This window comes from Lytechinus pictus, chromosome 3 (genome assembly GCF_037042905.1).
Source record: "Lytechinus pictus isolate F3 Inbred chromosome 3, Lp3.0, whole genome shotgun sequence".
NCBI lineage: Eukaryota > Metazoa > Echinodermata > Echinoidea > Temnopleuroida > Toxopneustidae > Lytechinus > Lytechinus pictus.
Genome location: NC_087247.1, coordinates 17,671,035 through 17,690,391, shown reverse-complemented (window position 1 = coordinate 17,690,391; position 19,357 = coordinate 17,671,035). Strand labels below are relative to the sequence as shown.

Here is a 19,357-nt window from a genome sequence, read left to right as displayed (position 1 = left end):
GTGCGTACTTTGGGTATGACTTCACAAAAATACACCATATAAAGAGGGTTTGGAAATAAACTTATATATTCACCTCGAGTATTGTGATTGGATCAAAATAATGTTGAGTCTGTTTTTTAATTTATATTTTGATATAGCTGATTGGCAAAGTGCATGAATATGATTGTCCATCTAACACTGATTCTCTTTTGGATAACTACTGAACTTCCATTTCCCAAATTGGGAAGATTATCACCAACTTTGGAACTATATTTGACTCTCGGAAGAATAAGGGATATTTTACTGTTTCAGGTGGTGAATTTGTTCCCTCAGGTGATGTCTATAAATGCCGATTTATTTTTAAAATGAGCCTGTGGAGTGACCCTTTTCTGGTCAGATATGGATTGTCAGATATATATCCTACCCACAGGTAGTAAACATTATTTTGACCCCCGAATTTCATCCTTATTTTTTGGGGTTTTTTTAAGTGCCACTTTAACACACGAGTCTATGCGAAATTATTTAGGCCTGTGATACCTGGAGTGGTGTTGGGTCGATCAAACAGAAATAATTTGAGGCGAAATAAGAGAGAGAAGGAAGGGGCTGTATGTTGGGGGTGCAGAGGGGGGAGGGGAAGAGAACGTGATTTGAATTAGATGGAAAGAGAGAGGGTGTGATGTGGAGATCACAACAGTTAGATCATACGGGGCGTTAATGAACACTTTTTTCTTCGAACTATAGAAAGTGACATGAAAACACAAAAGAGTTACTTGGTTTTGATTTGTTTTGTTTAAATGATCAGAATCTATTAAACTTGATGTCATTCTTCATCACGGTTGTAGAATATATAATTCATTTTCAGTTTTAAAAAAAATTAATATGAAAATTCAAAAAATGATTTATAGCGATTATTTCTTTATTTCCCCCTTTCATTTCTTCCCTTGTCCTTTTTCCTTTGCTTAAACCTAAAGGCGTTAGGTTGCTTTGGAAGAATTAGGGATACACCACCCCCCCCCCCAAAAAAAAAGACTGTGTACAGCCCAAGTTGCCCAACTCCCGTCATAACCAAAAGTCTGTCGTATAGATAGATAAACAGAAAAAAAAGTATTTAAACAGATATTAGATTGAAAGATAGACAAACAGACATACATATTCAAACAGATACATATAAGAAGATATTTATATATATAAATGGATGGATGAATGAATGGATGGAGTGATGGATGGAGAGATAAATGATAAGTGGTTAAATTGATAAAACATAGATAGACAGACATACATATAGATAGATAGATAGATAGATAGAGAGAGAGAGAGACAGGCAGATATATTGATATAGAAAGATAGACATATTCAAACAGATAGATATATATATTAGAGAAATAGATAGATAGATAGCAAGACAGACATACATATAGATAGATAGATAGATAGATAGATAGATAGATAGATAGATAGATAGATAGATAGAGACGGGCAGATATATTGATAGATAGATAGACATATTTAAACAGATAGATATATATATATTAGACAGGGAGAGAGAGAGAGATAGATAGAAAGATAGATATACAATGTAGGTAGATAGACAGACTGACAGACATATGGATAGATAGATAGATAGAGTGAGAGAGAGAGAGAGAGACATATTCAAACAGATAGATATATATTAGACAGAGAGATAGATAGATAGATATGTCATGTATTGATATGACATTATTCATAATTGTGATATGCGCTATACAAGAACTGTATATTATTATTATTATTATTATGTAGGTAGATAGATATACAGACAGATAGATATATAGATAGATAGATTTATAACATAGATAGCGGATAGATAGACGGATATGATTAGATAGATATAATATGAAAAAAGTAATCATAATCTGTTTTATTTTGCAATATTTCAACTATTATTTATTAGAATTCTTATAATTGATCGTGCGCAAGATAGGAACAAAAATTAATATAAAAAAAAATCATCATTTTCACCCGCGGACTCGAACCCCTGCCCGCATGATTGAATGAGATGCAAGTCTGACGCCTAACCGATTGAGCTATAATATTTCCCATAGACTTTACACGTATGCAAAATACGAGAATCTCAAATCCAATTTTGCAAGTGAAATTCGGGCATGATCCCGGCATCTGATTGGAAAATGAAGGCAACACTCCCGAAAGCTTAGAATCTCAGCTACGACATACTAAAATCTCAGGGATAACTGACAAGAAAAAATTGACATATAGCTCACGAAATAGAGGAATGTAGAATCTAGTTCTGACAAAAAGCCATGTCCCAGAGATTACACGCAAAATGAGTAAAAATGACATGCCGTTATTATTTGCAATTTTTAAGGATGATCCGTTTATCAAAATGAAAAAAAAGGCAATAATTCAGAAATTGTCAGACCTGAGCTACAACATATCCAAAATTGGGCGAAAATTGACCAATATTCACGGAGTTAGAGCCAAATTTGCATAATTGTAATGACGTCATAACACGCAAAACGGATAGTTTGACTTCCGACGCCATTTTGATGACGTCATAATATACGTTAGGGTCCAATGAGACATGAAATCATATGTATGATTCATATTCTATCGAAATATGAAAAAAAAATTGGGGGTCCCCGCTCGTTCTGAAGAGCTACAGTGAATTTTTAATAGGCATGTTTTTGCCCATATAGAGCCTATGGAAAGAGCTCGCGCGCACGCGTGCTGCAAACTTTAATGGGTGCTCATTTCCTCATTAACGATCGTAGAGAGCTGATCGAGGTATCAACTTGATCAGAATTATATCAATAATAGATATGCATAGAAAAAACAGCGAATTTATGCTGCGTAACGCCGTTACACGCGCGCAAAATATTGAAATGCTTAAAATGACCTGAAACGTACCAAAAAAAACTTATAGGCCATTTTGATAATTTTTTTAACCTTTGACGCGCGCGTCATGACCTTTACATGACATTGACAGACGACATTTGACCTAAAGTTTATTAGATGTAAATATGATTGATTATTGATGATCCGTTATGTTGATATGATCAAATTAAGAATTTTACAAAATGGCGCGTAGATGACGTCATCATGATTAGATGACCTTGAAAAGCTTAGTATGCCGTCTCTATGATAGACTCTATTTATGACAGAAAAATCAGCCAAATTGATTCAGCCAATTCGGAGAAAAGTTGGCGACAAAAATAGGTGCTAAAAATAAATAAATAAAGAAAATTCTGACGAAATTAAGAGGTGATCTGTTATAGACGGACCACCTAATAATAACAATAGGGTCCCATGCGAGACCAACTTTATGTTGAATGAGCACCCTGGTAAAATATTTGAATGAATAAATACTTATTCCAACAACAACATTTCTCAAAAAAGGATATCAGCGTCATGGGGAGCGTATCATGACGGGGATTATCAGACATTTTATCCGACAAGTCCTGCTTTATCAGACAGTTACCATAGTAACAGTGTCTCACACCCAATCAGAATCAAGGAAATTCGTCAGATCTGACATCTTGTCGGACGAAAATGTCATGAAACCGTCCCCAGGTTCTAATTCGCTCACACTTCAACCTCTATCCTGCGATTTATGTTTGCCGCCCTCTGTGTTCACACCTATGGTTTACGCCCATACGCACACACGGTCCTTGGAATATTTCACAAGCTTAGACGGCGATTTGCGGTTTAGGTGCAATATGCAGTTTATTAGGGCCCTAACACATGCCCCGTCAAAACCATCCTCTTGCACCACCGGCGCATGGCACCCGATTCTCTCAAAAAAACACTAAGTTACATCGATCAGGACAACACTCGGCCTCAAACGGGACGGACATGCAAAGCTTGATTCTGAAATATCACCCATTTCCACCCCCCCCCCTCATGCCCACCGCCCACCTCTAATGAAATTGAATTAAAGAAGAAAATTAAAGAAAAAGTATCAAAGAAAGTGAAGGGGAAAGTTACACCTTTTTTATAAGTAGGGCACACAACAATTTAAGAGTTGTAAATAAAAAATCTACCTAGACCGACCTAATGAAGAGGGCGCTGTGCATCAATTTAATTGGCATATCTTGTGTAGACATTTTGGAGGGAAAAGTAATCCCATTATTTTTAATAACAAGCGTCCATGCCTTAATAATAAGACCTTTATTTATGTTGAATTATTTCAGAAAGGTATAGTTAAGGTCTCGGATATAATAGTTGGGAGGTAAATTAAGACCAGTTTCATACTGGTATAATCTGAAATTTTCATCTGAAAACTTGCTCAAAGTTCAAAAGATATTTTCAGTAATAACAGAAGAGTGGATACAAAATGATTTTATGTAAATGGATACAGACATTTTTGAAATTCAATTGATGATATGTGGGCATGTTCAGAAATTATGTGATATAAAATCTAGACGAATATATGACCACTTCATTGAAAATTTTCAAATTGATTATGTATTTCATGTTACAGATGGGCAATCCGAATATGATTTGGGAATGGGGGAACTGAAAGAAGTATTTTTGAGACTGAAATGTGCAATGCTATGCAATAAACACAGAGAATTTCAATACAAACAATTACAAGGGGCTGTGTAACCAAAAAGGGAACTTTTTAAATTCGGTTTTGAGACAGATAATTTATGTTCCTTTTGTAGAAAAAAGTTGAGTCTTACCAACATTTATTTTGTTATTGTCCTGAAGTTAAGAGATTATGGGAAGAGATGAGTAAAATATTTCAACTGAATGAACTTGGCAGTGACGTTTGGAAAACAATTTTCATGGGGATATCTGGAAATACTACAAGAGTAGCTTTAATAAACTGTATTATATTCTTAATTAAGTATATCATTTTTAGTTCAAGAAAACAGGGAATATTGCCAACCGTACAGAAAGTGACACATTTGGTTAAAGAGTATAGAGATACGGAATATCAAATAGCGTTTAAAAAGGGGAAGCTAGGGGTGCACTTAAGGAAATGGGAACAAATCAATGCATACCTTTCTTAATACTATGGATGTATTGGTTGCTTCATTTTGTTTCTGTTTTGTTTATTTGTTCAAATACAGATAGTTGTACCAGAGCAGGATGCATTGTGTGTGGGTGTACGTGTGTAGATGGATGTGTGAGTTTTGTGACGGGGAAGAGGGGGGGGGGGAGCTGTGAGTGGTGGTGAGTTGAAGTGAGCTTGTGTGAGTGTCTGGGGAGAGAGATGAGGGGGGAGGGGGTATGGGGGTAAGGTGAGTGTGTAGGGACGTTTTAGGATAACCTTCCTCTAATTAACCTTTAAAATAATCTTTTATCCTTTTTTTATTTCTTGTACAATTAATATGTGCAAAAGAGATTATTTCTATTCTATTCAGGGAAAAAGTAATTTTTTACAAAGTACATTTTTTTTTTGTCGATTGATACGGGTTTTTCCCCTCTGCTTTCACATTGTTATAGAAGATAAATTTGGCAGTTTAATTTCATTTGTAATCATTTAAAAAATATTCGTAATCTCATTGATATTGATATATTTATTTGTTTGATTGTTTATTGATTGTATACATACAAATAATCTTTATTTATATGAATTGTGATTGTAAACTTATTGATTTGAAAGAGGAAGAAAATGAAATATTATTCAAAACAAACAAAAAATATTGTACTTGGTAATTTGGCACTATCGACTGAAAAGGTAACATTGTGCTTTGGAGCAGAATTCCCCCCTCCCCCATTGCAGCGTTTTACGAAAACAAGCGCTATAGATCATGAGTAAAAATCTCGGGAAACTAAACTCAAAATAATTTTGTCCAACAGTATCTTGTTATCATTGCTTATGTAAAGAGGTTTACGATATAGTTTGAGAAGTGTTCATAGAAAATGCTGTCTGGTTCTGGCGGTCCAACATTATTTTCAAATAATGTGTGTGATTTGCTACAAGTCTTTGGCAAATAGCTGATGAGTTTTGTGCCACAGGTACTTTCCTTATTTTGTTAGCTGTCATAGTAATATTGCACCATTTGTTGTAATTGTCCAACATCTTCCGGAATACGACGAGATCCTTGTAAAAGTTTGGCCCAATATCCTTTATCTTTTTCCACAGAGTTCTATTGAAATGGTCATACAAAATCATATCTGCTTTATTCCACTGCTTAATCTTCTCTTTTAGGTCTTCACTTATCAATCCACTTGAATTTGAAGGACGTTGATTCATCTTAACGTACAACAAGTCCTCGAACTCCCAACACAGGAGACGTTTAAGCAGAATCAGCGACTCATCAACGTAGTCGGTGATTAGCACTAAATGTAACTTTTTATCAAGTTCTTTGATTAATTCTCCAACATGAGTCATATTTTCGTTGATGTCCCGTGAACTTCCAATTATATCAACCCACTGACCATTTCGATGTATGCTCTTGAACTTTTTTCCCCAATATGTGACTGGTTTCTTGAAAAAGTTATTGACATATTGAGATGCGTTTTTTCCAGGTATTTTCATTGATTTATATCCTCTGAAGAAAAAGAATGCTGACTCCCATTGTCTGACTGGATTCCGAAGAATAGTGAAAAATCGTGGTTCTGGACTCATTACCTGTTTTAATTTCTCCTCATTTGGTAGGAAAAATATATGGAAAGTCATCAAGTTGTAGTTCTTGTAGTTTACAAAATCATTAATGGCGACCCCTAAGGGCGGCACTATCGTCTTGTTTTTTACCTGAATAGTGCGGAAATGTCCTCTTGTAGGATCCCGTTTGTTAGCAAGAAAGGATAAGTTGTGCCTCTCACCATATCTGTTTAAAACAGTGCTGATGGTAGTGCTCCCTGTTTTATGAGTTTTAATGAACACCGCGCTTCTAACAGGATTGCACTTTCTTTGAAGAACGGGTTGAGGTTGTAGAACGGTTCTTCGGTGTTCTATGGTCGTTCCCACTTCCTGAATTATGGCACGTCTGTATGTATCCACCAAGAAAAAAATATATACCAAGCCAATTAAAAGTACCAGAAATGCCTGTGGAGGGGATGAGAATAATCAAAAGAAACATCCATTAGAGAGCGAAAGGATTAGAAGATCTGGGAATATTTCATCAGGGGACTTGTTTGGTTTTTTTATTGCTTCAATAAAACAACATATGTACAATATTCATCGTGTACACAAGATACATCAATATTCATCGTAATGAAGATAAAGTTGCTTGTTACGATCGTATGCGTTCGCGGAGCGGGGATGGCCGCACCCTTTCGATAAAACCGGGGGAGCCTTTCTCCAAAGGGCAGGTTGAGGGAGGGGAGACAAATCAACGCACACCCCCCCCCCCTCCCGAGATAACCAGGGGAGCCCCTCACGAAAGGCAGTGCTTAGTAGTCTCTTGTACCAGTTGTTTATCTGTGTAAATTTGTGTGAGGGTAAGGAGGCCGCATATGAGGTGAAGTTGTGTGTGGGTGCATGTGTGTCATCTTTGGAACACTTCGACGGACATTTGCATTAAAAAAGGAAGGAAAGAAGGAAAAAACACAAATTTTGTGCATTTTCATGTTTATAGGCTTAATATTTATTTTCGATATAGTCTCGGCGGCGCACGCGTCGACCGTGTTCTACCGTACATGGAAAATATTATATTTGTACTAGCTAGCAGCTTGCGAAGGAAAGCCAGTTTCAAAGTAATTGCTTCAGTGGTGCACAGATGGGGGGGCCTCGGGCGTTTGCCCCCTCCCCCTCCCCAACCAAAAAAAAAACACGACCAAGAAAAAAAGAAAGGGAAAGAGAGAAGAGTGAAGTATACTTTTTTAAATGAATATTATGCCATACATAATTTGATTTTTTCAAAGATAAAAATGCCTAAATTTCTGCTCGCTCACATTTTTTTTTTAATATAATTTTTGCCCAATACGCAACATCCAGCCCCCTCGAATTCCTTGGCTCATTATGCCACTGCATGTTTCATTACAATTCTATGCAAATGCTAATTTATTCAGAATAAAATACGCTATTTCTCCTAATAATTCCATTGTTTTATATGGCTTTATGGAATTGTTGAGGTCGAGAATTACTTCATTAATATGCAATTTTACTCAAAATCTCAAGAAGTTCTCTTAATTATCAGTGGCGTAATGAGCCCAAAATTTTGAGGGGCCAGACATGTCGTAGTTGTGAGCGAGCAAGAAAAATATTTGTACCAGATTTGACATAAACATATTCAGAAAATTATATCATATTCCACCTTTCCCTCATAAATTTGAAAGTTTATGGATCTGACTCATGAAAATTTGACATAAGAGTAATCAAGTACCACTGAAGATCCTATGCGAGTTTCAGGTCACATGATCAAGGTCAAAGGTCATGTAAGGTCAATGAACTTAGGCCATGTATCTAGATCATAAAACGTGGACATAAGAGTAACCAATTATCACTGAACATCTTGTGCGAGTCTTAGGTCACATGACCAAGGTCAAAGGTCAATGGATATTGGCCATGTTGGGGGTATTTGTTGAATTACCATCATAACTCTGTAAATATATTGGTCTAGTTCATAAAACTTGGACATAAGAGTTGTCAAGTATCACTGAATATCTCATGCGAGTTTCAGGTCACATGACCAAAGTCAAAGGTCATTTAAGGTCATTGAACTTTGGCCATTTTAGAGGTAATTATTAAATTGCTGTCATAACTTTCAAAGTTTATAGATATAGTGTATAAAATGTGGATATAGGGGTAATCAAGTATCACTGACAAGTTTTAGGTCACATTATCAAGGTCAAATGTCAATGAACGTAGTATTGTATCATATGAATGGTGTTTTTTGTGAATAATTATTAAAAGGTTGTTTTCCAAAGTCAGCACTGCTGCTATATTGAATCGCGTGATGCAGGTGAGACCGCCAGAGGCATTCCACTTGTTATTGTTTTCTTGTCGTGAATCTAAGAAACTGATTTTTACATTACGAAAGGATTCTTGAATATAATAAGACTTCAAATAATTATGGATTTCAACAATAATTATAATCAACCATACAAAAATGTTAATATCTTAAAATTGATAATCGAGAAATTTGCATTCAAAGAAGAACTTGTAGAGTAGTAGAAAATATGGAGAATTTTGGGGCTCTGTCTGCTGGCAAAGTTACAGTAACCTACTTTCGTATTATACGGCCTAGCTTCCAAAAATGTGTGGGATATCATTATTTTTATATTGATATACTTTAGTTGGCGACCACCATCCATAAAGTTCGATTAAACAAACTATAAAAATAGATACGAAAAAATATCGAATGGATTATGAGTTGTTTCATTACCATGGACCCGTTACACAACGATTAGCAATTAATCGTACACTTGATTTTCATTAAAACCCCTTTCACAATTGACGTACGACCATTTTGCGATATTTTGGTCGCGCAACAGGCATCAATCGCTATTCATCTCATAAGATCGCACGAAGGCTTTCACAAATGTAACAGCTGTCGAACAACAAAAGCAACCCGTAAACCCCGTGCACGAGTAAGTCGCATATGCTCTAGCCTCTTGTCGAGGCCCTGGCGGCGGCTTCCCGAGCGAAGCGAGGGATTTCCTAATTTGTGAAGCGAATTAGGCCTGGCGCTAGCCAGGGCCTCTTGACAGCTGAGCTGAATTATATATTAATGAGGAACGTCTTCCTAATGAATATACATGAGTCATGATATCACCGGTCACCTAGTAAACCAATGAAATGTCAAAGCTGTTTCGACCGGGGATCGGAATACTATAGTAGTCCACTATTCTGCAGGGGATTCATTTAATTGCGGGACACTACAGGGGATATAACCAGCAAAATGCTACAAGTAGTGTTACTACTGCTACTACTAGTACTGGCCGTAACATGCCGACCCATCACCGCCCCGAAACTTCCCGGGAGATACTGGTCAGCCGCTGGTCAGACTCGAGTCAAGGGGAAGCTCTACTCCAGCATTCCCTCACTGCACAGCGGAGATCGATAATCGACGCATAGTGGAATCGCATGAAATATTACATTTTTTCCATATCCTGTGGGTAGATTAACAAAAACATCTCGTCCTTTCAGTGCAGATTTATTTTCATCGACTTGCAAATCCTTAAATCTGTCAATATTCAGCATTTTAGAGGCATATTCAATGCTCTTTGATATTTCGTCGTCACTCTTCGCCAAGAATCCACGGGTCGCCATTCAAGATGAGCTCATGAATATTCAATATGACGTCATAGCGGCCTGCGCTCTCATTGGATGATTTTCACCGACCAGTTCTTGGTCGGAATATTGGTAAAAACAATAAAAAACAAAAAGTCGGTGAAATTTGGCTCAGATGTCAAGAGGCCCTGTCTCGCGGCGCTCTGCTTCGCTCTCTCCCTTGCTTAGCCATGTTCGCTCGGAAAGCAGCCGACAGGGCCTCGACAAGAGGCTACATATGCTCGTATTGTGCTCGTGCGAGTGGTCGTGTGATCACATGCGAGTGGTTTCATATCAGTCTCAATAGTTGCACGACTGATTGCATAGTCGTGAGAGTCGACGTGAATGCGATTGCTAGTCCGTTTGAATGAAACCAGTGTGAGTGTTCGTGTGATTGATGTGAGGTATAGACCAATTCGAACTCAGAGCAATGTAATATAGCAGCCATAGCTTGGGGCTTCCAATGGGCTGTCAGCCAATCTGCAATGAGATACGTGCGCGTATGTACACATTCTTTTGTTTGAATGAGCTAATAAATTAAACCTGCACCATTACAGATTTATGTAACAATTAGCTATCCATAATTAAATCACAAACTTAGAAGAGTTTAATTGAAACCCGAATTCAGTATACGGGCCTATTTGTTGAGGGGGGATGCCCTTTACCCTATTTTCTCTAGGTTTTATTTCGGAAAAGTCTGATTTGTGTTTTAAAAGACAAAAATATAAACTTATCTTGCCCTTTTAATTTCGTGCAGTTTATATTACAATTTTTTTTAATATTTGCTGCCCTCTCTTTTATTTATTCTTAACTCCTATTTTGTAACACCGAGGAACGGTCGCGTACATGCGAATGCAACGGTAGTGCAATTTTGTAAGCCGTGTTGCGATCGGTCTCTATAGGTCGCTAGCACATGTGCAAGTGTTGTACGATCTCCACTCGACTACTAAAGCCCCTTTCACAATTGACGTACGACCATTTGCGACCTTTTGGTGGTGCGACAGGCTGCAACAGGCATCAATCGCTAGTCATCTCATAAGATCGCACAGAGGCTTTCACAGTTGCAACAGCTGTCGTACAACAAAAACAACCAGTAAACCCCGTTGCACGAGTAAGTCGCATATGCTCTTATTGTGCTCGTGCGATCACATGCGAGTGTTGCACGAGGGATTGCGAGTGGAACGGTCGCATACATGCGAATGAAACGGTAGTGCAAGGTTGTAAGCCGTGGCGATCGGTCTTGCAACATTCTTATGGTCCATATTATTATCGCAACCAGTCGCAAGACAGGTCTCTGTACATGTAGGTCGCTTGCACATGTGCAAGTGTTGTACGACATCCAGTCAAGTAAATGCGACTACTTAGTTGTGCCACCTCTCGCACCAAGTCGTACAACGTTGAACAACACTCGCACGACCCTGGGTACGGCCTGATGCGAGTGAATCGATCGTATTTGATCACGTTCGGATTTTGAACATGTTCAAAGTTCAGATGTGACCAGCCACGACCACCTCGAGTTCGTGCGACCGTCTACAACGACTGCAAGTGCTCGCAAGACACCAAGAGATCGATCGTGCAACAACAAGAAAAAAACTGTTGCAGGCGGTCGTAAACTGGTCGGACGTCAATTGTGAAAGGGGCTGAACGGTCGCATACAAGCGAATGCAACGGTAGTGGAATGTTGTAAGCCGTAATTTCGATCGATATTGCAACAGTCTTATATTATCGCACCCAGTCGCAAGACTGGTCTCTGTAGGTCTCCAGCACATGTGCAAGTGTTGTACGACCTCCAGTCGACTAAATGCGACTATACTTAGTTGTGCCACCTCTCGCACCAAGTCGTACAACGTTGAACAACACTAACACGATGGTCGCCCGACCGATGGTACGACCTGTTGCGAGTGAATCAATCGTATTTGATCGCGTTTGGATTTTGAACATGTTCAAAGTTCAGATGCGACCATGCAGTCACGATCACCTCCGACCACCTCGAGTTTGTGCGATCGTCTACAACGACTGCGAGTGCTCGCAAGACACCAAGGGATCGATCGTGCAACAACAAGAAAAAATTGTTGCAGGTGGTCGTAAACAGGTCGTACGTCAATTGTGAAAGGGGCTTAGTTGTGCCACCTCTCGCATCAAGTCGTACAACGTTGATGATCGCCCGACCGATGGTACGATCTGATGCGAGTGAATCGATCGTATTTGATCGCGTTTGGATTTTGAACATGTTCAAAGTTCAGATGCGACCAGTCACGACCACCTCGAGTTCGTGCGATCGTTTACAACGACTGCGAGTGCTCGCAAGACACCAAGAGATCGATTGTGCAACATCAAGAAAAAAACTGTTGCAGGCGGTCGTAAACTGGTCGTACGTCAATTGTGAAAGGGGCTTTAGTCAATGCAATCAATCGTAGAAAAATGTTCTACGATCATTGCTAAGTTTTGTGTTACAGGCCCCATATTATACAACCCAAATTTTTTTTTTTACTCATTACATCACTTTGGGGGTGAGCAAGAACCTGACATATTCCTCCTATAAACTTTGTAAGTCAGCTCTAAATTATTATTTTGTTTTGGCGTATAGTTCATGTTTTCGTATTACCAATGATTTACGTTTATGTGTTGCCAGGTGTACACTAATTTTACAAACACTTTGTATAGGCACACGTCTCACCTATAAAGTGCGCTAAACAAATTACAATAATCATTATTGTTGATACTATTTTTATTACTATATGGGAACAGGATCATAATAATAGGCTAGTCATAATCATGATAATGTGCATATTTTCGTTGAATTCGTGTACATTACTGCAGGTGTAGACTGAGGTGCTACATGTTTACCTTCTTTTGTATATTTATGTAGGTCTGAAATCGATATTATTATAATACAAAAGGCTCAATAGTCATAAAGTTCATGTTTTCTCTTTTTGCTTTTATGTTGCCAAGTCATGCTATATGTCTGCATTTGAACGACAAATAAATATAAACTCGTTCCACCCTCTTGACAAACACTCAGCCTACTTTCAAAGGGCGATAAACGATAGTTTTATATTTAATTGAATTTTTTATTAATCATTTATGTGATGCGCAGTTGTGAGATATGATGTTTCCGTTCTTTGATCATATTTTGCTATAGGTGTGTGCTAAATTACTGTTGGCTGTTTGTATGATAATTTTGTAAGCACTATATAATAAACTAGCCTATTTCTAAAAAGCCTACTTCTAATAAGATCAACAAACAGATATTTCATTAGATCAACAATGTGGATTAATACATGTTTAGATTAAAAAAAAATGCTTGTATTGAGACATGGAATATCTACTTTTTTTATTACTGCGTAATATCCTAAATCATCATACGAATACCAAATCTGTGACTATGCTATTATCCTTGTTAGAATAAAGGCGAATCTGATATTTACTCGTTATGATGTCATAGCAATCGTACGATTGGCTAGGATTTGAAACTACACGTACTTTGGCCTTTGTTCCAAATAAAGGATTGCAATCATAAAAAATAATAAATAAATATTGGTGATAGTTTGATTAAAATCCATTAAAGATTAAGAAAGTTATTAGAATTCAAAGTTTTGGATTTGTGACGTCTTAAACGATCAGCTGTCCCATAATATGTTGTGTAATATAAAATGCATACATTTCAATTGTTTTTAATTTTTGTTTTCTTTTTAAAAACGGGTGTGAAATAATTGGTATACTGAAGGTACGTAAAAGCTATTTTAAATTTTCAAAGAAAATAACATTTCATTGATTTTTTACCATACGATATGTAGGAAAGCTGCTGGCATATATTTTATCATTTTTAATGCTATTTTACGGGTTACATTCGTTATTACAAAGGTTCGTTTATTACGAAGGTTCGTTATTCCGAATTTTCGTTATTCCGAAGGTTCGTTAGTCCGAAAATGAAATAAGGTTCGTTAATCTGAAAATGAAATAAGGTTCGTTAATCCGAAAATGAAATAATCTGTGGCGAAAAAACGGAAAGGGCAAGCGTGGTGGAGGAGGAGGGGGGGGGGTTAGAAACGCAGTTGCTGTCCTATGCTTAGCCACAGATTATTTCATTTATCGGATTAACGAACCTTCGGAATTACGAAACTTATTTCAATTTCGGATTAACGAACCTTCGGAATAACGAACCTCATTTCGTTTTCGGACTAACGAACCTTATTTGTTTTCGGACTAACGAACCTTCGGAATAACGAACCCTATTTTGTTTTCGGATTAACTTTTTGTCAGTGTGAACTTCCCCTTTAAGTCTTGTTTAGGTAGTTAATACAGACATATATTAGTTATATGCATCTAATTGCGATTATTGCATTATTTTAAGAAGAATGGTAAATCAAGAGTTTCTCATATTACTTGGTAGATTGTTCCATAATTGTATAAGAAAAAAGAAAAATGAAAGAAGGGAAAGAAAGAAAAAAGAAAAGAAAGGAGGAAAGAAAGAAAGAAATAAAGAAAAAAAAGAAAGAAAGAGAGAAAGAAAGAAAGGGGCAAAGAGAAAGAGGAAAACAACATGAACATAAAAGGACAACAAATAGGAGAAAACTCAAGAGAGAGAAGGGGACAGAGTAGACGAGGGTTTGATTAGGTAACTAAAGATGAGGAGTCTGAGATGCTGGAAAAATGCTGGGAAAGAAACAAACTGTCGGGTCACGAAAGACTGCTCTAACTGCTCAAAAATTGTTCTTGCTCGGTCTTTATCGTTAAATTGTATCAAAAGCTGTCAGCTTCTCTACCGACAGTGATTATAATGTCCCGGTTTAAGGTCTAAATCTAAAAATAAAATTTCAGCTCTCGCTTCGCGCTCGCATCATAATGAGTGAGATCGATATCCTCTCCACAATTTTCCTTCATATTGGAAAGTGCTTAATATCTCCCTTTCTGATCAGTATGTAAAAAAAAATCAGCTCGCATTCTTGGATCGGTATGATATGTATTCTATTCATGGATCATTGCGAACTGTCTTTAACATGTCTTTTTGCAGGCCATTATATTAAAAATTTCAGCTCGCGCATGGATCCTCTAATTAGATACGCGTCTAGTTCATGATTACAAAAGCTCTTCAAAATGTTCAATTTTTAGGTCTAAAACATCCAAAGATATGAACTTCGCGCTCGCTTGGTATTTTTTTTAAATATTCAGGTCACATGAAATACCTTATCTTGTTTCTAAGAATGAATATTTAGTTTTGACTAACCCCTCAAAAAAAAAATCAGATTTGGGCGGCCGCGACGGGGAAAATGTGAATGAACATATTTTCGCCCCTCCCCATATTGATTAAAGCTGGAACTGCACCTGAGTACGAGTATGACGAAAAAATATGTGACTAGGAGAATGATGAACTCTAGCATGACGTCGGTAATCGGTACCGATATTTGTCGGTAATCAGGACCTCCACCCCCCCCCCCCTGCATGGAAAAGTCCTAGCGACGCCCCTGCACACACGCACACCCATTCATATATAATAGGGGTGTTGTACATTGTTTATAGTGTGAATAAAAGAGACCTTAGAGCAAGTTACCCTGTATTAATACAGAAAATCTAAGAATAAAAACAATAGAAGTTTGCGAACAATTGGACAAACAATTAAGTTATGAGCGTTTGAATTTCAAAACCACTAACTATGGAGATCCTCCTATTGAGTCAAAGATTCGCGACGTCACACAACTGCCACTCTACCCTTTGTACACAGAAAATATTTGACCAAACCATCTTTTTAGCATATCCTAACGATAGTACAAACCCTTTGCCCATGATGAAACCTCTTTTACATTGTCATATCCTCCCATGACACGAAAGAAAGTAAAGTAATACTCTATGGAAAGACTTGATAAAAGTAGGTCCATAATAAAAGTGACAACTTAACTAAATAATGTGGAACAGTAATTGGGGAGTTGTGACATGACGCATGTTGGTCGCATTGCCAATGGGAGGGGTGTCCACCTAATTAGTGATCTGAATATTCAAATACTCTAGTCTTTCTTATTTGTTCATTTTTCTCAAACTTTCATTATTTGTTTCTTTGATTTTTTTTTTTCACACAGGAAAACTTGTTCCCATGGTTCCCATTTTCCTTTAAAGTTTGTGATACATGCATGGATGGGGTTTGTGGTATGTCGTAATAATGGGGTATAATGAGACGATTAATTACGTTACACGGTATTCTGGGAATAATGCCATGTCAGTTGAAGTAAATGATTATGCATAACATTTACATTTACAAGAAAATGAGCTGAACTAATTGTTTCTGAACCATAAATATGTCAAAACATATCTTGTACATAACAGCTCTTGGACCCGAGTTCCTATACAAAGTCATGTCGAGTGTTACGTAAATGATCTGTATTGGTGGAATTTTAGGGGAATAAAATAGGTAGATTAGATAGATAGATAGATAGATAGATAGATACATACATACATACATACACACATACATACATACATACATACACACACGCATACATACATACATACATACATACACACATAGACAGACAGATAGATATATACACTGTTGGTCATAAAGGTGGAATAAAATATTTTTGAATAAAAATCGACAGTTTTGTTGGTATTTGAAAGGCTACGCGTAGACAAAATGGTAATTGAGTGATTACATAATGTTTCCCCATTACACAGGTGACATTATAACATGAGAAATTTGGATTACGTAATAAATTATTTTGTTGTAGACTATAAAAGCCTATGCATATGATATTCTGTCCCTTTCCCTGATTTAGCACTGTGTATAAGAAGGTTGCATTTTTTCGAGTTCCTTGTACCGTTTGAAAAAAAAATCGGTAGAGACGTTCCCTGGACTATGCCTGGTCCAACGGCAACAGCAACACGCGAGAGAGTGGTAGCACTGCGACAGGAGGGTTACAAGCAGACTGATATCGCAGAAGTCCTAGTGATATCACAGAGTGCAGTCTCTAAGATCCTGAAACGTCAACGTGAGGCGGGGAATGTGCGGCCACGGAAATCTCCAGGACGTCCCAGATTGACCACAAGAAGAGATGATCGCCAACTGTTGAATTTCAGCCGCAGAAACCGGAAATTGCCCACGAGCTGTCTTCGTCGCTTGTGGAGGAGATATCATGGGATCAACGTTTCCCGGTCAACCGTTAATTGCAGATTGCTCCAACATGGTTACCTAGCACGACGGTTGACCAAATGTCCACGCCTGTCTGTTCGCCACAGAGTAGCTCGTCTTCTTTGGGCTAGGGAGCACAGAAGGCTTCATCCAGGACATTGGCAACATGTGGTCTTCACGGACGAGAGCCGGTTCATCCTTGACCGAAAGGATGGGAGACAACGAGTTCGTCGATTAACCGTGGAAAACCTTCGCGATGAATGTATCCACGAGACGACTCAAGGCGGAGGCGGCTCAGTGATGATATGGGCCGGCATCCATTATGGAGGGAAAACGCCACTGGTGGTTCCGGACGGAAACGTCAACGTCGCCGCCTACAGGGATATATTGGAGTTCCACTGTCTTCCATATGCAAGACGAATGTATGGCCACAATTTCCGACTGCAGGATGACAACGCTAGACCGCACAGGGCCGCTGCAGTAAGGGAATTCCTGGAGGCAGAGGGCGTCGTACAGTTGCCATGGCCAGCTTGTTCGCCGGCTATGAAGCCCATAGAGCATGCATGAGATGCCCTAGGCCGAGCCATCAACGACAGAGAGGTCATTCCTCAAAATCTGCAGGAGTTGGCAGATGCTCTAAGGGAAGAATGGGACGCTATGCCTGTTGACGTCATCAACAAGCTAGTGGACAGCATGCCACGACGTCTGCATGCACTGGTTCGTGCCAGGGGTGGACATACTCGATACTAGTGACTGAGTAAGAACAATGACTCAAGTTTGATGCAAATTTGTCCATGAAATCACAAAAAGAAGTCATCTGGAAAACTGAGAGAGATTGAAAATAAATATCTCATGATCCTTTAATTTACTGTATATTGTCGTCATTGTTGTTCTATGCTCATGACATCCATCGCTTAGGACATAAACTTGTAAAATATCACTGTCAAACGTGTGTAAAAGGCAGAATAATAAAGTAAAGTGGTTATCATGCACCATAAATGCCATATTCAAATCATGTTGTAATAATTACGCTGTGAAAATTTGGTTAAAAAAAATATTCCACCTTTATGACCAACAGTGTAGATATACAGATAGATAGATGGATATATAGATAGAAAAATGTTTATCAAAAATTATCATAGTGGACAGGCCGAATTATTATCAATGTTTAAAAATCCTTCAATCACAAATACAGTTAATTAATCAATAACAAATCAAAAAATTATAATGTCATTGTGGGATGATGGATAGAAATATTAGCGAAAAAAATATCAGACGTCAGGAGATGGTTTATGGGTTTGCTATTGTAGGGCATAATTATGATCATGTATAGATAAAACGGTACTATTCTCGTTTGACGGATTTTTTTTACATGTAGTCTTTTTTTTGGACGAAAATGTAAAAAAGATAAACAAAGGTGATACAAGTACTTGGCATGTCCAGACAGGCCTATCCCACAAAAATAAAACGTAAAAGATTTAAAGGTGTAGATGAGGTGCTGATAAAATGCCGAAAATATATGTGGTACATCTTCATCCAGTTCACTGTTCCTTTGTTATCTTTTTTGTAAATTATTAATTTCAAATAATTTGATTACGATAACATTTGGTTAACCCAGGAAGTCTGAAAAGACGCTTATCGCCTCCGTCATCGAAGGGATTTATATCCTTCGATTTATCAGTGGAATTTAAAGGATTTTAAAGATAAAAATGGGACATGTAGTACAAAGTATTAATTTTCAAGATGTGAATAAATAATAAAAGTTCAAAGCCTCTTGAAATAAATCTCCAAAATGAAAACACGCATGAATATCCATTGTGTGTGTGTGTGTGCGTGTGCGAGAGGGTTGGATGTGTGTGTCATTCCAATGTAACCTCTTCAAAATTGGCCTATTATTTCTTGTTATGGATTGGATGATGATTGCTAATTATAAATAAGTAAGAAAAGAAATGTTTTCACACAGTCATTGTTTTTTTTTTCATTCATATGGATATAAACAAAAAAACTATTAAAAATACTTAAGAAGATTTTACTCGGATAAAAGAATTTGAAAACTATATATGGATAAGAAAGTTATACTCATTGAATTAATT

The 19,357-nt window shown here is 37.6% G+C and overlaps 1 protein-coding gene across 1 annotated transcript; it reads right to left on the bottom strand.

Annotated features, from left to right (window-relative positions):
- Positions 1-3,923: 3,923 nt before the first annotated feature.
- On the bottom strand, positions 3,924-9,340 carry LOC129255832 (galactosylceramide sulfotransferase-like). The gene is made up of 2 exons (XM_054894161.2): positions 9,335-9,340; positions 3,924-6,976 (listed from the first exon to the last, which is right to left on the bottom strand). Exons 1-2 carry the CDS (start codon positions 9,338-9,340, stop codon positions 5,816-5,818), a joined length of 1,167 nt encoding a protein of 388 aa, XP_054750136.2. The 3' UTR covers positions 3,924-5,815.
- Positions 9,341-19,357: the final 10,017 nt, after the last annotated feature.